The sequence below is a fragment of the Eschrichtius robustus genome, chromosome 20 (assembly GCF_028021215.1).
Source record: "Eschrichtius robustus isolate mEscRob2 chromosome 20, mEscRob2.pri, whole genome shotgun sequence".
NCBI classification, from domain to species: domain Eukaryota; kingdom Metazoa; phylum Chordata; class Mammalia; order Artiodactyla; family Eschrichtiidae; genus Eschrichtius; species Eschrichtius robustus.
The window spans coordinates 46,508,117-46,532,064 of NC_090843.1; the positions used below are offsets into that span (position 1 = coordinate 46,508,117).

Consider the following 23,948-nt stretch of genomic DNA (forward strand, 5'->3'; position numbering starts at 1 on the left):
GTCCCTTTTAGATTTTAGTTCTATCAGTGTAAGTTATGGGAAATGTTAATCTTACTGTTTATTTGAGAGAGAAGGGAAAGAAGGACATTTACTGAAATAGTACCACATGCATAGTGGGAAAAAGATCAAATGATATGCTAAAAATGAGCTCAGTTTTGCTGGAATATAAAATTAGGCTTCTACTTTATCAGCAAATGAGTTGGAATTATAATGCAAGGGGTGATGTTTGTATTTATAATAGCTTTGTCTTATCTCACACCAACATCATTGCAGAACAAAGTGTCATTAGTAGCTGAAGATTTCTGGGGGGGAAAGATAAGAGTGGATTGGTAAGCTTTACTCACCCTGTCATCTTTTCCCTCAGCACAGTGATTGCCACCAACATTCTCCTGGTTGATGAAATTATGCGAGCTGGTATGTCTTCTCTCAAAGGGTGATTGAGTTCAAAATCAACTCTTCTAGAAGCTGAGACTTAGCATATCTTACATCCAACTACCATTATAGAGCCTGAGCCATTCTTAATTTTTACACAATAAATGCAGTTTGTATTTGGTGGTCTTATAAGTCTCGAAAGTATTTCATCAAGGTATAAAGAACACAAGAAATACTTTCACAGTAAATAATATTAATGAAAATATTTTTCCCTCGAAGTTCTAACTCCCTACCCTTTATTGTATGTGTGATATTATGATATAATAAGAAATATATATTTGGCCTATTTTATTTTATTTTATTATTTTTGGCTGCGTTGGGTCTTTGTTGCTGCTCGCGCACTTTCTCTAGTTGCGGCAAGTGGGGACTACTCTTCGTTGCGGTGCACAGGCTTCTCATTGCGGTGGCTTCTCTTGTTGCGGAGCATGGGCTCTAGGGCGCGCGGGCTTCAGTAGTTATGGTGCGTGGGCTCAGTAGTTGTGGCACATAGGCTCAGTTGCTCCACGGTATGGGGGATATTCCTGGACCAGGGATCGAATCTGTGTCGCCTGAACTGGCAGGTGGACTCTTAACCTCTGCGCCGCTAGGGAAGTCCTATATTTGGTCTTTATCCCCAGTTCCTGGCACAAGATCTGCTAAAACCTTTGTAATTTCCTGAGCAATAGGGGTGATAGGAACATTTTTTATTATAATATTTAGTCTTGGTTCCTGGTTCCTGACATAAGATCTTTTAAGACCCTTGAAATCTCTGGAATTAATAAGAGTGTCTTTATGTATGCTCATGAGGTAACTCTTGATGGGCCGCTAGAGAGCTTCAGGTTGGAGGAACCAACCGTGTGATTAGAGGGTTAGAACTTTAAGCCTCCCCACCCTGGGAGGGAAGGAAAAGGGGATGGAGACTGAGTTACTAATCAGTTATACCTACATGATGAAACCTCCATAAAAAAATCCCTAAACTATGGGGTTTGGAGAGCCTCCAGGTTGGTGAACATACCCATGTGCCAGGAGGGTGGTGGACTCCAACTCCATGGAGACAGAAGCTCCTGTACTCAGGGCTCTTATGGACCTCGCCCTATATACCTCTGCATCTGGCTGTTTATTTATATTCTTTATAATATCCTTTATAATAAACTGGTAAATGTAAGTAAGTGTTTGCCTGAGTTCTGTGAGCTGGTATAGCAAATTATCAAACATGAGGAGGGGGGTCATGGGAACAGAAGTTGGACAGAAGTGTGGGTAACGTGGGGACCCACCACTTGTTCATTGGTGTCTGAAGTGGGGGACAATCTTGTGGAACTGAGCCTGTGGGGCTCAGTTCTGTGGGGTCTATGCTAACTCCCAGTAGTTAATGTCAGAATTGAATTGTAGGACACCCAGTTGTGTCTGGAGAGTTGGAGAATTGGTTGGTGTGGGAAAATCCCCACACATTTGATATCAAAAGGTTGTGAGTAGAGGAAACAATTTTCCTTTAGTATGCTATTGCAGTTTTCATAAAATAGAATCTGTTGTGATTCTTAGACGTTTTGGGCAATATTTTTAAAATATTTAAAAAATATGTTTACTTATTTATTTGGTTGCCCTGGGTCTTAGCTGTGGCTCGCGGGCTCCTTAGTTGTGGCACATGGGCTCCTTAGTTGCAGCTTGCCGGTTCCTTAGTTGTGGCATGCAAACTCTTAGTTGTGGCATGCAAACTCTTAGTTGTAGCACGCATGTGGGATCTAGTTCCCCGACTAGGGATTGAACCCAGGCCCCCTGCATTGGGAGCTCAGAGTCTTAACCACTGTGCCACCAGGGAAGTCCCTTGGGCAACTTTTAATGAACAAAATATGGAGCACAGGTTTTAGAGTACCCAAGTCAATTTCCGATTTATCAGTGGGTATAAATGTAACAGGGCAAAATGTTGTATTCTCTCAAAATTCCTTTAGTAACTTCTTGCTGCCACTCTTCTCTCTAATAAATATGGCATCACTTTGTTAGTATAGCTTTGTTTCACTGATACCTGACAGTTTATTTTGAATATAGTTTATTATATTTTACCTGGCTCTTTCTTATATATGATCAGCAATTTACACTAGTGTGCTAACTTTGGTAGCTGTCTGACTGGATGATTAGATAGAACAGGTCTCATCTGGAAAGGCTGGGATTGTTGGCACCAACACTGGGAAATAATTTTTTTTGGCTTTGAATGCAGCTATTCTATATCAGTATTACAGCAATATCTTTCTTATTCAAAACACTAGAATTAATCTATTTTACTTTTTATTATTATTAAGCTCCTTGTAGTTAACTTCTATCCATGGACGCAAGTTGATGAGATTAAAATATGGCAGGTGCATTAATAGAACCTTGGCCTGCTGATGCATGTGGGGCAAAGTTCATTTAACCATTTAATGCCTTAGTTGAAAGCCTATAGTTTTATAGTCTGTTTTTTTTCCACTTAATGTGTTGTCACCATCTTTCCAAGTTAATAACTACACTTCTGAACTATAATTTTTTCGTGGTTATGTGACATTTCATTGTGTGGCTGTTCTGCAATTTGTTTAGCTAATTCTGTTTTCAATTTTTCCCCATTATAAACAAACATCTTTTTTAGACTCTACCCTTATTTTATAGGATAGGGCTTTAAAAATGGGTATATCATGCATATTCCCAGACCTTTTCTATGTAAAATGTTTAAATTATGAAATACTTAAAATATACTGAAAGGACAGAAAAAATATAATAAACACCTTTGTACCCTCCACCTAGCTTTAAAAAATAGTAAAGTTTTGTCATGTTTGCTTCAGATTTTCTGTAAAGAAATAAGAAAGTATGGATGTTGTTAAATTGCCACTGTCCCCTACCTCCTCATCAGATGCTTTTCCCACCCTTTCTCCTTAGAAAAAGGACTACCTAGAGATATTCTTTGATCTTTTTTTTTAATAAATTTATTTATTTACGTATTTATGTATTTATTTTTGGCTGCGTTGGGTCTTCGTTGCTGCGCGTGGGCTTTTCTTGTTGCGGAGAGCAGGGGCTACTCTTCGTTGCGGTGCGTGGGCTTCCCATTGCAATGGCTTCTCTTATTGCAGAGCATGGGCTCTAGGCGTGCGGGCTTCGGTAGTTGTGGCACGTGGGCTCAGTAGTTGTGGCTCACGGGCTCTAGAGCGCAGGCTCAGTAGTTGTGGTGCACGGGCTTAGTTGCTCCGCGGCACGTGGGATCTTCCCGGACCAGGGATTGAACCCGTGTCCCCTGCACTGGCAGGTGGATTCTTAATCACTGTGCCACCAGGGAAGTCCCTGAATTTTCTTTACTTGGGTTTGTTTCTGGTTTAAATATTTTGTTCCGTTGCTCTGATAATTGTTACTATATCAATACCACATTGTTTTAATTCTTAAAACTTTATAAAAAGTCTTGATGCATGGTATCAACCCCTTCTTTATGTTCTTCAAAATTGTTTTGGCTATTCCAAGATCTCTCTTCCCTCTTTTAGGATCAGCTTGTTGAGTTATATGTTTTGATTAGAATTTTAGAATTTCAATGACTTTATAGATTTCTGGTAGAAATAGATATATATATTCCTTCCACTCATAAATATTTTATATCACTTTATTGATATCTTAGTGCTTCAGTTTTTTTTCTTAGTAAATGTTTTCAGTGAAGTTTTAAGTGTTTCCTATAAAAATGCATTACATGTTTGATTAAATTTATTCCTATGTATTTTTTAGAAGCTATTATAAATACCATCTTTTATAAAAATTATATTTTTAATTGTTCATTGCCGTACTATAGGCCCTCTATGGGCTTTAATATATTGACTTTTGTATTTCATAACCTTGCTGAAATCTCTTATTAGTGCAATAGATTGTAGCTTATTTTGGATTATCTGGGTTGATAATAACAGGTTAGTTCTTTCTTCTTTTCCACTCCTTGTACTATCTCTACTATTTTACTGTTTTATGGAGCTGCCTAAGACCTTTTAAATTAATTAATTAATTAATTAATTTATGGCTGTGTTGGATCTCCGTTGCTGTGCGTGGGCTTTCTCTAGTTGTGGCGAGCGTGGGCTACTCTTCGTTGCGGTGCGCGAGCCTCTCATTGCGGTGGCTTCTCTTGTTGGTGGAGCACGGGCTCTAGGCGTGCGGGCTTCAGTAGCTGTTGCTCACAGGCTCTAGAGCGCAGGCTCAGTAGTTGTGGCGCACGGGCCCAGTTGCTCTGCGGCATGTGGGATCTTCCCAGACCGCTGCGCCACCAGGGAAGCCCCTGCCTAAGACCTTTTGTAGAATATTGGATAGAAGCAATGATGGCAGTCACGCTTATTCCTGTTCTTGCCTTTAAAGAGGATGTTTCTAGCATTTTACCATTTTTTTGTTTGTTTTTGCTGTGGAATCTTGGCAGGTAGTCAGCTGTATAAGGTTAAATCTGTTCCTTTGTATTTCTGTTTTGCTAAGAGGTTTTTTAAAAAAAGTTATGATTGTTGAATTTTATCAAATGCTTTTCTGCATGCTTTGAGTTTTTTTCTTTAATGTGTTAATGTGGTGACCTACTTTAATAAGTGTTCTAATGTTAAACTGTTCTCGTATTGCTGAAATAAATCTTCTTTGATTGTGAAATACCATGTTTGTTGATTCTGAGATGCAGATTTTTTACATTTTCACATTTCTGTAAGTAGAATATGTTTTACAGTCAATGGCTTCTTCTAATTGCTCTTGCTTGAACTTGGTTACCTGTGATTCCTTAGCATTTTAGTTAACAGCCATTTAAGAACCATTTGAGGAAGGAATAGGAGTCTTGATTGTTGCTGAAAACTTTCTGTTGTTAACTTCTGGTAAAGTAAGAAAATTTCAGCAGCAAAACTTTCCGAATATGTGTCAGTGGCTTAGAAGAAAATGCCAGAGAGAATGGTAGAAACTATTTTTTGAAATGTTACATACTACCACCTCTTGATGGCAAGAATAAATATCAAAGACTCTGAATTGAAAGGCGATTTAGAAGAGTTGGACTCCAATATGAAGATCTTAATGTTATTTATTTTGCTTATATTTTCCTCATTTTGAATGTATAAGAATGATAAATGATAAAAATAAGTGTAACTAAGTCTGAAAACTCCTTCAGTGAGTATAAAATAAAATGTGTGAGTGATAAGAAAGCATTATGCTATGGCTGAAATGACAGGATTTTTGTTTCTTAGTATAAAAGTAATGGTGTGTCTTACAATCAGTGACATTTTTGATTTGATGAAATATTGTATTAACTCTTTTTGCTGGACTTGAGGCTAATATTTATTTAGGTTTTTGTAAGTATTCATAAGCAGGATTGGTCCATAATTTTACTTGTTCACTATCTTTATCCAATTTTGGTATCAATGACATACTAGGCTATTAAAATGAGTTGGGGAATTATTCTTCTTTTTCTTTTCTTTGGAACAGTTTGAGTCAGTAAGATGGAGGGTTATCTCTTTCTTGACAGCTTGGTCTTGGCCTAGTAGTTTTTTAAATGGGAGGGATGGATTTTCGACTACTGATAAAATTTTCTTCATTGATTTAGGTCTTGAGTTTACTATTTCCTTTTGAGTCTGTTTTCATTATTTATATTTTTATGGAAACCTTCTATAAAATGGTGCTTTTACCCTTAGAGCCTTATTTTGTTGTGTATTATTCTAGAGATGCTGTCTCTTTTTGGTATGGTGGGGCTGGGTGGGTGGGGGTTGAGAGAGGATAATATTTTTCTAGTATCCATTTACTTTCTTTGCGTTTATTTAAAAATATATTTATTAAGAATATATTTATTAATTGACATATAGTTGATTTTTAAAAAAAATTTATTTATTTATTTTAATTGAAGTACTTTCTTTGTTTTTAGAAGTATGTCTCTAAAAACAGCCTATAGCTAGATTTTTATTATTTTTAAAAATTCAGTCTGACATTTCTTTTAACTGACAAGTTAATATTTTTATGATTACTGATATATTAGATTTACTTCTACCATATAATTTTGATACTTTCTGTTTATCCTTTTTTATGCTTTTTCTCCTTTACTACCTTCTATTGGATTGACCCAATTTTTAAATTTAGTTTATTACCCCTGTTTTCCCTCTGCTAGTTTGGAAATGATACATCTTATTTATTACTTTAAAAATTTTAACTTGCTTACTTAATACAGTTAATAACTCTCTGCTCCCCACCAACAATACAAAGTCCTTAAAACATTTTAAATATAGTCATCCCCTCTTGTTTTTTGTTTTAATTTATTTTATTTTACTTATTTTTAATTTTTGGCTGCGTTGGATCTTCGTTGCTGCACGTGGGGTTTTCTCTGGTTGCAGCGAGCGGGGGCTACTCTTCATCGTGGTGTGCAGGCTTCTCATTGTGGTGGCTTCTCTTGTTGGGAGCACAGGCTGTAGGCATGCGGGCTTCAGTAGTTGTGGCACAGGGTCTCAGTAGTTGTGGCTCGCGGGCTCTAGAGTGCAGGCTCAGTAATTGTGGCGCACGGGCTTAGTTGTTCCACGGCATGTGGGATCTTCCCGGACCGGGGCTCAAACCCATGTCTCCTGCATTGGCAGGCGGATTCTTAACCACTGCGCCACCAGGGAAGTCTGCCTCTTGTTTTATATTTGTTCTTATTCAATATTTTAGTTCCATTTTGTCTTTTAAATCCCCTAAATTAGTCATAATAATAATTATTATTATTATTGTTTTATACAACAATAAAACAGTTCCTGTTTATATTTTTCATTCTTTGTTTTAAAAAATATTTATTTAGTTAGTTATTTGGCTGTGCCAGGTCTTAGTTGCAGCATGTGGGATCTTCGTTGTGGCACGCGGGTTCTTAGTTGTGGCGTGCCGGATCTAGTTCCCTGACCAGGGATTGAACCTGGGCCCCCTGCATTGGGAGTGCAGAGTCTTAACCAATGGAACACAAGGAAGTCCCTCCATTCATTTTTTTTAAAAAACATAATTTTTATTTATTTATTTATTTGGTTGCACCGGGTCTTTGGTTGCACTGGGTCTTAGCTGCAGGCTCCTTAGTTGCAGCTCGCCAGCTCCTTAGTTGTGCCACGTGAACTCTTAGTTGCAGCATGCATGTGGGATCTAGTTCCCTGACCAGGGATCGAACCCGAGCCCCCTGCATTGGGAGCGCGGAGTCTTAACCACTGTGCCACCAGCAAAGTCCCACTCCATTCGTTTTTAACTCATTGCTTTGTTTACCATTCTTTCTTGCAGCTGTACTCTTCCAACTGGGTTCACTTTCTTTCTTTCTGTTGTATATCCTAGTCCTAGTGCAAGTCTGGTAGTAATACTCTCAGTTTTGGTTCCCTCTAAAGGTCTTCATTGCCCTCTGCTATTGAGGTGTAATTTACATATAGTATAAGCCTTTGGTGTCTGGCTTATTTCACTTAGCATAATGACTTCAGGATTCATCCTATTGTGGGAAGTGTTAGAATTTCCCTCTTTTTTAATACTGAATAATATTCCATCGTGTGTGTATACCACATTTCGTTTATCTAAGTTAACCACTATTTTCTCTCAGCATTTTGAAAATATTATCCTATTGTTTTCTGCTTTGTATGTGCATTATATATGCTTTATAATTTCAACAGTATTGGCAAATTCCCCTCCTAGGGGTTATACTAATTTGCACTACTGTCAGCAATTTATAGAGCACGGGACCCGTTTTTACCTTTTTTTTTTTCACTTAGGTAATATAAATTCTTCATTTGCTCCTGAGCATGGTACAGACTTTGGGCTTTAATATCTCATAGGAGCCCTGAGCAGAGCAAGTTTCTTTACTGCTTCACTTGGCAGGTGGGTAGAGTTTGTCTAGCATCAAGGCTCCTTTTTCATTTAGGGGCCTAGTGTCAACTCCTCCTTCAAGTGTGGCCCTGTTTCTGTGTGGGCATTAAAAGCTTGACACCTAGACCAGATCTTGTGTTTTTCCCAGGCTTCTACAGTTCACCTTCAGAGTTTATCACTCTGTTTTGGTTTCCTCTTGAGGAAAATCTCCCTTTCTCTCTTTTAAGTTCAACCATACAGTTTTTTTTTTCTTCTTTTTTTTTTTTCTATTTATTTTAATTGTGTAAAATATTCATGACATAAGATGTATCATTTTAACCATTTGAAGTGTACAGTTCTGTGGCATTAAGTACATTCACATTGTTGTGCAACCATCACCACCACTCATCTCCAGAACTTTATTCTTTCAAAACTGAAACTTTTAACCCATTAAACAATAACTTCCCATTCTTCTCTCCCCCCAGCCTCTGGCAGCTACCATCCTACTTTCTATTTCTATGAGTTTGACTGCTCTAAGTACCTCATATGAGCAGAACCATATAGTATTTATCCTTTTGTGTCTGGCTTATTTCTCTTAGCACAATGACTTCAAGGTTCATCATGTTATAGTTTCTTTATTTTGTGGCAAGTGTTACAATTTCCTTATTTTTTAAGGCCAAATAATATTCCATTGTGTGTGTATACCACATTTCATTTATCTAGTCATGTGTTGATGGGCACTTATGTTGCTTCTACCTTTTTTTTTTTTTTTTAAATATGAATGGCTTTTACATTTTTTTAAAAAAATTTTATTTATTTATTTATTTATGGCTGTGTTGGGTCTTCATTTCTGTGCGAGAGCTTTCTCTAGTTGTGGTAAGTTGGGGCCACTCTTCATCGTGGTGCACGGGCCTCTCACTATCGCGGCCTCTCTTGTTGCGGAACACAGGCTCCAGACGCGCAGGCTCAGCAATTGTGGCTCATGGGCCTAGTTGCTCCACGGCATGTGGGATCTTCCCAGACTGGGCTCGAACCCGTGTCCCCTGCATTGGCAGGCAGATTCTCAACCACTGCGCCACCAGGGAAGCCCGCTTCTACCTTTTGATTATTGTGAATAATGCTTCTATAAACGTGTATGTAAGTATCTCTTTGTGTCCCTCCTTTCATTTTTTTTTTTGATGTATACCTAGAAGTGAAATTTTTGGATAATATTGTAATCTGTGTTTAACTTTTTGAGGAACTACCATAAATTTTACATACCTACCAGCAGTGTACAATGGTTTCAATTTTTCTACATCTTCACCAACACTTATCATTTTCTGTTTGTTTGTTTTAAATAATAGCCATCCTAATGAGTATGAAGTGGTCTCTCATATTGTGTATGTAGTTTTAAACATGCTTCATTTTATCTGGCAATTTTCTGTGTTTGTGAATTGAGGGTGAGGTGGAGGGTCGTCCACATTGGCTAAATCTGCTATTTGCTACAACTGCCAGACCTACATATTTTTAATGCAAGTTGTTTAACTAATTTTCTCTTTTGGAGAGTAGCCAACTTTTGAGTACATAAAAAATTCATGACACTTCCATTAAAAATAAAAAAGACTTTATCGTAAGTTTGTTTCATAAATCTCTCAGTTTCACTTAAAGAATCATGAGCCAAGAACTGTTATCCCCCATCTGCCTTTCTCCTCCTAACAGTTTGTTTCCTACCCATATATTTTTTTACAGTCCTTTCCATGACAATAACTGTTTCTTAGAGATCACTTTACTGGTGCCATCAGTATTGCTTTATGTTTTGATCCTGATAGTCATACATTACTGCCTTCCCAGCCTCATCACTGTCATTCTAGGGTTCTTGCTCTTGAACATAATTCAGTTTAATATCACTAAGTATTAAGGCCTTGTAACAATCCATTCACTCTTCCTTTACAGCTGCCCATATAATTGTCAATGAGATCTAGGGGAACAAGGGTATAATCATTAAGGATATCCCCAGCGACTCTGTAAATAGCCTTGCTTTCCTTATCCTATGCTAAATTGAGGTCTTTAAGCTTATCAACTAGGAAATCAAGTGTCTCATGAATTAGATTTAATCTTCAATCATACTTTGCCTGGCCAGATGTTTGGGCTATATAGGAGAGGGACAGAGATGGGAAACTAGAAGATCAGTGTTTTAGTATTTAGAAGATCACTGATTTAGTGCTTTTAGTGAAAAACAAACATATGCTGCTAAGCTGTCTTTACAGGTTGCCTTGCAACACGGACTTGATTGTGGATTCTTGACTATGCTGCTCTTTAGTTATTTCATGAATATTAGCCTTTCTTTATAAAGGAGACTTTGGGACCTGAGTTGGAGCCTTTACTGAGGGGCATTATGTTTGAGGACAGAGAGAGAAGGGAAGTACCAGGGTGCTGGTATTTCCCCAGAGCCCACAGATGGTAAGAATTGTTTTCCCATGACCTGACTTGCCACCTTCTCCATGCTCAGCAGAGTCCTTGACAGTACAGAACAGAGCTGATGACAGTCACAATGAGCAATGACTGCAGTCTCCTTCCTTCTGAGACTTTCTCAACATTCTCAATTGCTTAGTCCAAGAATCAGCTGGCATAGCCCTGTGTCTGCTCATCGCCTGGGCCAGGATGGAGCCAAATGTCTTGTTGGACAAATAGCTTGTGGGCCTGAATCTGGCTCCTGTCCATACCTTGGAGATAAATCTTGATGTGGAGCTTGAGGAACAGGTTTGGGCCATATGCTTGCCTGGCAGGTGCTTCACAAAAGCTCAAGATGCATAAGGTAAGGCTTCAAAAGCAATGAGCTTCAAAGGATCTTTCCCATTGCCTGTTTCTTCTGTTGCCCTGGAGCTGTATACGAGGTCCAGTTGGTTGCACCATGTTTGTTAGTGGGAGTGCTGTTGACATCTGGAAGGCACCGATTATTGTGTTGACTGTTCTATCCACTGTAGAATGTTTCACATTCCTAGCACCTGGCCACTAATGGCCGGTACACCCCCATTCCTTGTGACAGCCAAGAATGCCCCTGCATTTCCCAATGTCCTCTGGAAGGTGGTACCACTGAAGGAAACTTTAACTGTTCATGATCCACCCACTTGTGTATCATTGTATTCTTTGTCTTCACTAAACTTCAGCCTCAGTTAGTACTCTTTCTACCTCACCCCCAATCCAGGTCAGAGAATCTGATGGGCTATCCTGGGGGGAGGACAGTGTTGGAAACCCCCTGGGTCATGGTGTTGTCTTGGTGAAGCAGGGTTGTGCTGGCAGCTAAGAATGCTGGCTTGGGAGCCAGAGTGCATGGGATCGTATTCCATCTCTGCCATCTATCAGCTGTGTGCCTGGGCCCAATTACCTAACCTCAGTTTTCTCATCTTTAAAAGGGGGATAATATTTTACCTATCTTACAGGATTGTTGTGGGGATAAGTTTGTGCAAATTCCTTCACACAGTGCTTGATTCATACTTTGTGCTTAACAACTGCTTAGCTATTTTTTTTGATTACCATCAGTGGTATGCATCAGAGAAGGGTTAGGGGTGCAGTTTGTGACACACACAGAGTAAAATCAGCTAGTGCAGAATAACCCTGTAAGTGTCTGACTGTAGCCAGTGGAACTCAGTGTCAACATTGCTTTGTCTGTAGGACCAGGATTTTGCTGCCTGGAGGCAGGTTGGATCTTGAGAGTGTGCCAGAGGGATGCCAAATGAGTGTTTGCTCTCCTGTTTCCCCTTTGGCTCACCTCAGTCTCTACCCTAGACTGTGACTGAAGAAACTTGGGCATTTTTGGCCGGGGTGGGGGGCTCACGTTGCTGAAAGGCCGGAAGGCCTGTAAAGCCATTTTCCCTACAGTGCTGGGCCCGAGCACTGCACAGCGTGCACTGAGAGGCCTTTTCTGTCAGTCCAGGTGGAGCTTTCTAGGGACACAGGCTTGACCTTCCACATCCATGTGGGTAAGCTGAAAGAGTGTGGTTTCAAGGCACCAAGAACATCCTGATACTCAACCCTCCCTACCTCCTGTGGCTAAAATGCCAGCATTAGCATTGAATTCCTTTGTATTAAGCAATATCTGCTTTCTGGGTTTTTGTTTTAAATGCAAGTGTGCAAAAAAGTGTTAACATGGCAGGTCTGACTCCTGTCCTTTGAAAGGCCTGCTTCTGCAGTTGGTCCTTGGTTGGCATCTGGTAACTCGGATTTCAGGAGTATTCCCACTGCCCTAACATCAAAGAGTGGCTCACTGTGCCTAAACTGTCAACAATATGGCTTATGCTGAACATTTGCTTTCCTTTGGGTGTCTGGAATTTGGGTACATGTCAGGCACAGGGTGCCCATGTGACCAGTCTCTAAGAAAAACCCTGGGTACTGAGTCCCTAATGAGCTTCCCTGGTTGGCAACATTTCACACATGTTTTCACAATTTCTTGCTGGGGGAATTAAGAGCTTCCGGTCTGACTCCACTGAGAGGGTCCTTGAAAACTTGCCCTTGGCTTCTTCTGGACTTAATCCTATGCACCTTTTGCTTTGCTGATTTTGCTTTGTATCCTCTTTCTGTAATAAATTATAGCCATGAGTATGACTATGCTGAGTCCTTTGAGTTTTCCTAGTGAATCATTGAACCTGGGGATGCTCTTGGTGACCTCCAACACAACAATATTCCTGATATCCAAGAAAACTACAGAGCCATATCTGAGCAAAAATCCTCAATAAAATATTAGCAAGCCAAATCCAACATCATATAAAAAGGATTATACACCATGACCAAGTGGGATTTATCCCAGGAATGAAAGGTTGTTTTAATATCCCCAAATCAGTTAATGTAAGGACAAAACCCACACAGTCACCTCAGTATGCACACAAAAAATCATTTGCAAAATTCACAATGCAATTCAGTAAACTTAGAGTAGAAGGAAACCTCCTTAACTTGCTAAAGGGCATCTATTAAAAAACCCACAGGAAACAACATACTTAATGCTGAAAGCCTGAATGCTTTCCACCTGAGATCAGGAACAAAGCAAAGCAAGAATGTCCAGTTTCACCTCTTTGATTCAACATAGTACTAGAGGTTTAGCTAGTGCATGTAGACAAGAAAAGGAAATAAAAGGCATCCAGATTGGAAAGGAAGCGGTAGAACTATGTTTATTCATAGACAACATTATCTGGTATCTAGGAAATTCTAAGGAATTATATACACAAGTTGTACTTAGAGTAGAGCACATTGTCAAGTTTGCACGAGGATGAGTTTAGGGGACTTTCTTCCGGGAGTCCTGAAAAGGCCTGGCAACTTGGGTCTTGGAGGCAGAGGAGACGTTAGATGGGAAATAAAAGATCTGCCTGCTGTCTGGTATATAGTTAATTGATCTACTAGACTGCGTAGGTAGGGAGGAAGACAGTGTGCTCTGATGTGCATCCTTAAGGCCAGAGCAGGGGACGTAGAGGTTGTTGGCTGTTTAATACTCTACTGCCATGCCCGTGCCTTCTCATGACTTACTCAGAGTGAACGAGGCTCTCACCAAAGGGACGGGAGTATGGCTTTTGAAACCAGGCAAATTCAAGTTTGAAACTTGCTTCTTTCCCTTGCCTAGCTGTGGGATTTGGGGCAAACTGCCAACCTCGGTTTCCAGATGGGATGATGGTAGTAACTACTGTATCTGTTACAAAGACATGCTCTTGACTTCCAGCAACTGAGATAAGTAACTTAAGCAATATAGAAGTGTATTTCTCAGAAGCAGGGAGATCAGGGCTTGTATAGTGGTTCCTCAGTATCATCTGGGATCCAGGACCCTAATCTTTTTTGTTACACTATTGTGTGCGCATGATTTCCATTCTTAAAGTTGCCTTTATGATCCATGATGTCTGTTGGAACTTCACCCATCATAACCGAGTTCCAGGCAGGAAACAGGAGAAAAGGAGAAAGGGTCCAAAGGGCCCACCTCAGGAGTCTGTCTTTGTTTTAAGGAGCCTTTTCAGAAAGTCCCACACAGTGATTTCCTCTATATTTTGTTAGCCACGGCTTAGTCTTTTGGCTACACCTAGTTGCAATAGAGGCTTTAAAATGTAGTATTGAGTTAGGCACATCGTCACTCTAGATAAGACCAGGGTTCTCATGCTGCAGAGGTAGGGAAGCATGACACTGGATAGTCAAAGCGGTCCCAGCCACATCTTACCCTGCTGAGCTGATGGAGGTGCTCAGTGATGTAATCCCTGAAAATAGCAAGCACAGAGCAGGAGCTCATGAGTGTTCTTTCCCTCCCTCCCCCTGGCTATCGAGTGCTTTAGCCAGGAGTAAGATGAATTGTTCTTTGTGGGGCTGAGTATAGAGTATAGGAGACAGGGTCACTAACCAAGGGGTCCTTCCAAGGGCAGTGTCTTTCCCATGTCTGAATACTTGGTTCAGTGCCTACCACTTTATAATGCTCGTAAGTGCTTTTTGGATGAATGAAAGAGCGTGGGATTTGGAGTCAGGCAAACCCTGTATTTGAATTTTGTCTTTACCACTTCCTAGTAAGGTTACTTAACCTCTTGAGTCTTAGTGTCCTTATCTATAAATTGGGGATGATGATAGAACCTACTTCACAGTCATTTTGGATCAAATAGGAAAGCACTTTGTAAACTTCCCAAGTACTGAATGGATAGCATTGAATTTTATGGGGAAAAAGTAGTATGGGAGGCAAAATTTGTCCTTGAGGTTCCCTCCCCCTTGCTCAGCCTGCTTCCCTTCAAGCCATCTTTGTCCAGTTCCTGTCTGGAGCATCCTACATAGCTATGAGCGTGGACTCTGAAGCCAGCATGCCTGGGTTAAGTCTCAGCTCTATCGCTTGACTGGTTGACTCTCAGTAAGTTACTTAACTGCTCTGTACCTCAGTTTCCTCATCTGTAAAATGGGAATCATAAAATAGTACCTAATAGGGTTGTTGGGAAGGTGAAAAGACTTTATGAAGTTTTAAGAACACGGTGTCACTTGGCACCTTACATCATACTCCTGGCACATGGCGTTAGCTACTGTTATTATCTGGCATTCTCTTTCTCTCTGCCTACCTTGTCTACATTTTGTGTTCTTTTTCCTTCCCCACTGAAATTCACATCCTCTGTCTCTCATGAATGATGAAGCACCTCTTCCTCAGTCCTTGTAGCTGTCCAGTCAGCCCTCCCTCACCATCCTGCTTCTCTCTGGCGATGCCCCAGTGGATGACAAATAGTTCGCCACCTCCTTGTCCTCGCAGAACCCTAAGCAGCAGCAGAGTGTGAGCTTGTGGCGGGTGGGGTGGGGTGGGGGGGGATTGCTGTGTTGGGAATGGGAGGAAGGCTCCTGTCCGGGAGGGTCACCTGAGTCCCCAGCCCCCACCCGTCATCACAGTGGCCTAAGGGGCCTTACATCACACCACCCCACCTCCCTCTCCTGCCTCATCTCTCACCCTCCCCGCTCCCTTCACTTCTTTCCAGCCACACTGGCCTCCTTGCTGCTCCTCCTGTCAAGCTTGTTTCTGTCTTGGGGACTTTGCTTTTTCTCAGCCTAGAACATTCCTCCCCCAGACCCTTGCCTGGCTTACTCCCTCACTTAATTATTACACTTCCTTTTTTAAGAAGTACCCTGCCTCCTGCTATGTTCTGTATTGTCTGCTTTATTTTTCTTCAGACTACTACTCACCACCTTAGATTTAAATAAAATGCTTATTGGTTAATTTTTTACTTCCCCTGCACCAGAATGGAAGATGCTTTCTGTCCTCAGCTGAATCCTCAGTGCCTAGGACAGTCCTTGGCACATAGTAGGGGCTCCAGGAGCTTTTGTTGATCTAGTGATGGCTAGTTAATGCTGACCTAAGCACACTTTCTCTGACCGTTTTTCCCTTGTTGAGCCCAAGAGGCAGGGGTCTCTGGGGTGGGATAGGGTGGGGGGCTAGTTATCACCTGGTGGGCTTCAGTAGCAAGACTTGGGATGCTGTTCTGGGACCTTGTCTTGGCTGGCCCCTACTTTCTCCTCTTCTGGCCCTAGATCATCTGTTCCCATAATTAAAGTCAGTTACAATCAGTTTACCCAGCAACTTCTTATGCCTTGTCTCCTTCTTAATTTTCCACAACGCTCATACTTAGCTCAGGGAGGCAGGTCCACCGTACTCTAAGGTAGACTTTTCTATCAGAGTTGACTGCAGGGAAAAGTGGCTTCTGTGTGGCTCTTGGAGGAAGTGAGGCCTCAGCCTTGGAGACCAGGCCACCTCTTGGTGGGAGAGTTTTGGTAGGTATTCAGGCCCTGGTGGTGGAATAGTATGGACTTTATGATCCTTTCAAGCCTGCATGTTTGTGATTCTCCAATCCTTATCTTCCCCATGAGAATATTAAGGCTCAGAGCCATTAAAAGCCTTGCTCAAGGTGTAGATCTGGGAGAGGGGGCATTCAGATGAGGGAGGCATAAAATATCCTAAAGCAAGGTGTGCAGAGGCCCTTCAGGCCCATCTGATTTGTACAGGGCAGCTTGCCCTTCCACATGCCTTCCTTTCCCACCTGCTGGTGCGGAGCACAGAACCCACAGTGCAAGGCTTTCTCATCCTCAGGGCTGGTCAGGGCTGGCCCGGGTGCTGCGTGCCAGGCTGGCCATGGAGAGACAGGACTAAGGGCAGGGCTCTCTTCTCCAACCTGGACAGCATCCCCTGGCTCAGAGGCTGCTCAGGGCCAGCTCTGCTCCACCCCTCCCCAGCCTCTACATTTTGCTGCAGGCTATTAAGTGTCCCCATCTGCACATCTCTCATTAATTAAAAATGCTACAAACCATCTGTTCGAGAGGAAGCCTCAGAGAGGGGCTGCTTGCCCAAGGCAGCATTCTCTCATACCTCTCAACTTTAATTGAAAACTTATTTTTAGAATAAACCCAGGCATATAAACCCTTCTTGCTGCTGATGGCAGTGATGATGGAGGGGCTGGGGGCGTGGAGAGCCCTTAGGTGCCAGAGGCTCTGGAGTCAGGGGTGCTGGTGTTGGGCAGAATTTAGGACACTTGGCGTTAGCCAGCTTGTCAGAGAGGGTAAAGACACTGAGGCTGTGGTACGTAGGGGGAGTGAGGGGCAAAGAAGGAAGCTGGAAGCTAGAGGGACAAGGGCAGAGATACAGGGGAGGCCCAGCTTAGAGGAATACCCCTTGGGCATGGGGAGAGCCAGGAGGCCCAAGTTGTCTCCTAACTGCCCCGACTGAGTGTGGGCCAGGGCCACTTCCCCAAGTCGGTTACTTCCCCTCGCTGGGATACTGGAGTTGGGATGGTTCCTTGCTTTCTGCAGTGGGGTGGTTTAGAGATGGGGATACACTTGAGGATCCAGTTCCACCACTAAGGACCACCCACAGGGACTAGGGCAGATCCCTGGTCTTCATCCTTGTTCTGACTCTGCTTCCCTCTACCCCGGCTCCATTTTCCCATTGTCCCTGCCCTGCGGGTCTCCCTGGGAATATTTTAAAAGCTTTGCAGTCACAGTCACTCATGAGATGGGGACAGGGGGTGGTAGAGATTTCAGCCAAGGCCTGGCCCCCTGGACGCTCTGCCCCACGGCTTGATTTCTTGGAAATGGGCGGGGCAGCTCCCTGGCAACTGAATAATCCTTCTCCCCCATCCACACACAAAAGGCACTTGGGTTCACTAATGACATTCTTTTCAACCACCCCCTAGCAAGACAGAACAGGAATTATCATCTGTGTTTCCACATGTTCCAGAGAAGGAAACTTTATTTTTAAAAATTTTACTATTTATTTATTTATTTATTGGCTGCGTTGGGTCTTCATTGCTGTGCACAGGCTTTCTCTAGTTGCAGCGAGTGGGGACTACTCTTCGTTGCGGTGCGCGGGCTTCCCATTGCAATGGCCTGTCGTTGCGGAGCATGGGCTCTAGGTGCGCGGGCTTCAGTAGTTGTGGCACGTGGGCTCAGTAGTTGTGGCTCGCGGGGTCTAGAGCGCAGGCTCAGTAGTTGTGGCGCACAGGTTCAGTTGCTCCGCGACATGTGGGATCTTCCCGGACCAGGGATCAAACCCATGTCCCCTGCACTGGCAGGCGGATTCTTAACCACTGTGCCACCAGGGAAGTCCTGAGAAGGGAACTTTAGAAATAGGAAGTGACTTGCCCACGGTCACACAACATTTAGAGCCAGAGCTGGTTCCAGAACCCAGGTCCCTGGCACCAAGGCCAATTCTCTTCCCGCCCCGTCTCACTGCCTCTTCTGGTCACCTCCCTCCTCTGAATCTTGGAGCAGAGGGGATGATGGAGACAGGGCCAATGTACTCTGAACGTGAGGCCAAGCTGACCCAGTCCATGATGAGCACCACTTGCCTTTTGGCTTTCCTGAGGGTGACTATGCGAGCCCGAAGCAGCTAATTCATACCTGTGTCCCCAGTGTCTACGGCAGAGCCTCATATGGTCCTCAGTCATTTGTACTGAGTGAAGAGGTGAGTGTGTGAATGACGGACGAGGGAAAGAAGGAGGGAAGGAAGCTCGTCCCCTCTAAGCTTCTGCGACTCAGAAATCAGAGCCATTCAAGCCAGGAGAATAATCGGTGAACCTAGACTAGACCAACCTGCTCATTTTAAAGAAGAGGCTCAGACAGGAAGTGACAGGGCCTAGGCCACAATCCCACTGTGGGAGAGCCAGGCCTGGAACCCAGGTCTCCTGATGCCTACTCTTTCCCCTTGTCCTGGGCAGGGATCAAGGACAGGAGGATCTGAGCTGCTTAGAATGGGCTTCACGTCAAGTCACGCCAGCCTCTCTCCACCTAATCTCCCCAAATCAATTTGCAAAACTTCCATTAATACTGTCAGGAAATCTGCAAGCTGTTTAAAGCCAGGGCATGGCAGTAACTGCTGGCGTAACAGCTACCTGGGGGGAGACACACATTAACGGCATAATTAAAGATTAGCGTGGCCTTGGGCAGTTCAACAAAATTTACCTTTCTCTGCAGACGGGGGCAGAACTTCGAGTGGTGGAAGACCCTCACAGTCGCTAAGGGCTGGGCCAGGTGGCTTTGCATCCCTCCTATTAACACTGTGCTTGCCCTCAGGAGACGGGGGTTTTCTGGGGAAAGGGAGAGTGGAGCAGCAACTTGTTTTGCCAGGCAGAGCGAGGCTGATCCAAAGTAATACTGTAGATCTAGGCTTCTCAAGCTTTGATGGGCAACCACATCACCGGGACATCCTGTGAATGCAGGTTATTCAGAAAGGTTGGGGTGGGGCCTGAGACACTGAATTTCTAACAAGCTCCCAGGTGATGCCCAGGCTGCTAGTTCTTAGAACACACAGTGAGAAGGAAAGCTGCGCGCGGGCTTTCTCTAGTTGCGGCGAGCCGGAGCTACTCTTCGTTGCGGTGCGCGGGCTTCCCATTGCGACGGCTTCTCTTGTTGCGGAGCACGGGCTCTAGGCGCGGGCTCTAGGCGCGCGGGCTTCAGTCCAGAGATGAGGACGGGAGCTGTGGCTCAAACACTAATGGACGCAGAAAGAAGAGGCCAGCCACCAGGCTGTTCAATGGTGTTTCCAAGCCAGCCCCGAGAGGGGGTTCTTTCTTTACACAGGAACTTGTGACACAGGGATTAAGACAGATGGCTCTGAAATTCCAACTGCCCCAGTTCAGAATCCTGGCTCCCACTTTCAGTGCCCAGAGATGGAGATAACAATAGTAGCTACTTTATAGAGCTGTTGTAAGGACTAAATGAGATCATTCATTTAAAGCGTTACCTCTGAGCATGTAGGAAGCACTTGATATCAATGTGAGATTTCTTTCAATCCTCAAAGACAGTTTGGATGTATGCACAGGAAAAATATCCAGAAGATACTTTGGGTTTTGAAAAGGATATTTAATCTATTAAAGTTATAAATTTCATAAAAATCTAGTTCTTAAGTTTTAAGATTTAGCTTATAATTTTTCTTTTTCTGTTTATAAGTCTATCAAAACTTAGCAGCTTTTTAAGGGGCTTTTGGATGATGTTTGTTTCATTTACCAACTTAATCAAACACCTTCAAATATGTAAAATGTTATTTGATAAATTTAAAGTACTATGTTTTATTACCTGACTGATAAACCTTCCCAAGTAATTTTAAGTAATTCTTATAAATCTAAGAGAATATTAAATTATCTTAAATGTTCCAACACTGTATATGAATTTAATGATTTTTTTCAACTTAAAAATCACATATCTAACTCAATTATTAAATTACATTTTAGATTGGAATTAAAGACTGACTTGCTACTCAAATAGGCCAAATTCTCCAACATTACAAATACTTAATGGTACCAATATGTACAGACCCTTTAACATCTAAAAATATTCATCCTGTGGGTTTGAGTTTCTCAAACATTTCTGTCTTTGAGACTGAAAGATCTTTACGCACTAAGGAGATAATTATGCATTCCCAAGTAGTTTTGGGGGTCACCTTCTCAGACGACTGAGGCTGTATAGTAGTTACGGGCCACAATGCTGACTGGATTCTTATCAGTGGCATTGATGGAACCCAGTAAGCTCCAGTCTAGATGCTGTGTCAGAGACTCCATGAATTAACGAAGGTGGTCATGCACTCCACGCCCCAGGCAGGCTTTGAGTTACTCGAAGCCTTCATTACTCATTTCTTCAGTCCACTGCAGAAGTGGGCAACCCCCTCCTGGGCTACCTCCACATGTGATCGGACTTTGCATTTGTTGGCCTCTTGAGATATCGAAATCTCCTCCTGTCTCCAGGCTCCAGAAACCTTTGACCTTGAGGAGATTCTGTAGTTCTGTTTTTATTATTTCTATTTTGTAGGGTCACACTTTCCTTGATGTTAAAATGGCATCCTTTGGAATTCTGGTTCTCTCTCATGGTTTGGTTTAACTTTGTGGTCACAACTGCCAGGGTCATGCTCTGATGAATCAATGTTAGCACAAAATTATTATTATTGACACTGATTGTCTTAAAATGAAGACAAGGGACTTTCTGCAGACCCCTGAAACATTCAGGAGGATGCTGCAGAGTGATGCTCAGGCTACTTGGGTCCTGATGACTCCTGGTTGCTCCTTTTCTGGACATTTATGGTACAAAGGAATGAGTGGCTCAGGGGTTGGGTCAGAGGCCTTGGGCAAGTAGCTTCACTTCTCTGAGACTCAGTTTCCTCATCTATATAATGGGGATTGTAGTATTTCCCTTCATGGGGTTTTCAGGGGAGCCAATGAGATGGACGATTTAGCATACATAGCACCTGGTACATTGTAAGTACTACAAAAAGTTATGTCCTTGTTCCTTGCCCTTCAGTCCATTTTCAAAATAGCAGCTGATTCCATGTATTTATATATAGAGAGCCATAATTACAAGGCAAGAGCAAATCTAAGCCAACAGACCAGACATCCTTTTCTACAAAACACTAACCATACCCACTGTCACAGTGGCTGCCTGGCTGAGCGAGAATGTCACCCCGAGGACAGGGGCTCTCTCAGCTCAGACCTAGCAGTGTGTGTGGATTGGCCTGGGGATGTAGCTGACCGGTTGCAGGGAGCCCGTGGCTATTTGTCCACAGCCCTCCTTAACCCTACCTTGACCCCACTCTACTTTTGCTGCCTCCCCTGCAGCATCCTTCTCCTGGGGAGCAAACTGGCATCAGTAGGGTTGTAGAAAGAGCACAGGTTTTATTATTATTTTTTAAAAAAAATATTAAAAATATTTATTTGGCTGTGTCGGGTCTTAGTTGCGGCACGTGGGATCTTTGTTGCAACACGCGGGAACTTTCATCGCAGCGTGTGGGGCTAGTTGCGGCACGTGGGATCTTTGTTGCAACACGCGGGAACTTTCATCGCAGTGTGTGGGGCTGGCTAGTTGCGGCACGTGGGATCTTTGTTGCAACACGTGGGAACTTTCATCGCAGTGTGTGGGGCTAGTTGTGGCACGTGGGATCTTTGTTGCAACACGCGGGAACTTTCATTGCAGCGTGTGGGGCTAGTTGCGGCATGTGGGATCTTTGTTGCAACACGCGGGAACTTTCATCGCAGTGTGTGGGGCTCTTTGTTGTGGTGTGCGGGCTCTTCATTGTGGCACACGGGCTTGTCTCTCTAGTTGTGAGGCGCGGGCTCAGTAGTTGCGGCGCACGGGCTCAAGAGCGTGTAGGCTTAGTTGCCCCGTGACATGTGGGATCTTAGTTCCCCGACCAGGGATCAAACTTGCGTCCCCTGCATTGGAAGGTGGATTCTTAACCACTGGACCACCAGGGAAGTCCCGAAAGAGCATGGGTTTTAGAGTCAGGTAACCTGAGCTTGAATTCCAGCTCTGTTACTGACTGACAGTAGAGACCCAGGCACGCCATTTCTCCTGTTTTCTCCTCTGCAGAATGAGTGTGATAGGATAATCCCCGCTTCATAGGCATGGCATGAGATTAAATGAGATGACGGGTGCAATAGCACTTTGCACACTATAAAGCCCTGTACACATATTCACTGTAAGGACCACTGCAGTACTAGAATGCCATTATTAAAATGACATTTTCCCTCCCCAGGTCACCTGCCTGGTGAATTTCTGAGAGGCAGCACAAATACCCCATCCACTGCAAAACCTCCTGTAGCCAGAGTGAAGCCTTCCCTTGTCCTTGCTCCCTCAAAGCCTATCAGAGTTCATGGAATACTGTAATCTAGTTAGTGGCTTATAGGTCAGTGTCTCCCATTACACAGTGAATCCTGGACTGTGTCTTTCTCTTCTCTGTCTGTCCAACATACAACAGGGCCTGTGTCAATGGATACTAGTTGAGTGAAAGAATGATTAACTCACTAAGGGCATAGTAGAGCAAGCTGCATCCTATCCCCCTAAGAATTTCATTTTGAGCCGTCTTCCCCTCTGAATCTTTTCCTGGACTCTGCCTGCCCTGACACTGCCCCTCCCCAGCCTTCTCCCTCCCTCCTCATTACCTGTGTAGATGCATAGCTCCTTTTCCCTGCCTGAAGGATTAAATGCAGTGATGAGAAATATGTTTTCTTATTGTTTTAGGGGGTGAGGGAGGAAGAAATTGAATCAGAGGCAACAGTTTATCTTGTGCTAAAGGGACTATGAGGTTTCAGGAAGCTGCGTTCTTACTGCACACCTTCCCCCAATGTTGACCCCTCCTTTATCGGGAAGGTATTATAATTAGCCGGGACACCTGGCGGCCATGTATGTGTGAGGGAATGGGGCTCCATGGCCTTGAATGGAATTCTGGTTCTGCTCAGGGACCACTTGTCATTGTAGGAGCATGTGGGGGACTTCATTTCACCCAGCCTGCCAGCACAGCCTTTGCCTAGACTTCTTAGGCATTGAGGTGCCATGGAGAGATGCAGTAAGTAGGAGCGAGGGTGACCTGGTTCTGGCATTGCTGGGTGTGCCACCTTGAGACCATTTCTCTGTCTGAAAATAGGGATCAGGACAGAAATGCATGTCTCACATGGGCTGGATGGGTCCCATGACCTGGCCCATGCCTCCTACGCTCTAAACCCCAATTTTGTTCTTGGGCTCAGAGAGGTCCTGCCTTTGGGGCTGATTCATACTGACAGATACATAGAAGAAGCAGATGCACACAAGCCAAGATGCTACCCTGTGGTTTATACAGAGAAATACAATGAAATGCCCACCTGGGCAAGGCTGATGCAACAGAGATCCAGGCCCAAATGTGGACTCTGCCACTTACCTGCTGTGTGAATCTCTCCAAGTTGCAGCCTCAGTTTCCTTTTCTATAAAATGGGAAGAATAATAAAAACCTACCAGATAGAGTGGTATGAGGAATAATGAATTATTGTATGTTAAATGCTTAGCTCTGT

At 43.2% G+C, this 23,948-nt stretch overlaps 1 protein-coding gene across 5 annotated transcripts in view; it reads left to right on the plus strand.

Annotated features, from left to right (window-relative positions):
- CCT6B (chaperonin containing TCP1 subunit 6B) overlaps nucleotides 1-23,948 on the plus strand; it is a 96,174-nt gene that overhangs the window by 37,957 nt on the left and 34,269 nt on the right. For 3 of the 5 annotated variants that reach the window (XM_068529564.1, XM_068529565.1, XM_068529566.1), the window contains one exon: nucleotides 365-656. In XM_068529564.1, coding sequence (XP_068385665.1) covers nucleotides 365-437 — 73 coding nt within the window. In that variant the 3' untranslated portion in view covers nucleotides 438-656. Of the gene's footprint in view, nucleotides 1-364; nucleotides 657-23,948 lie in introns of those variants that run through there. The other 2 variants (XM_068529567.1, XM_068529568.1) reach the window with 1 other exon arrangement.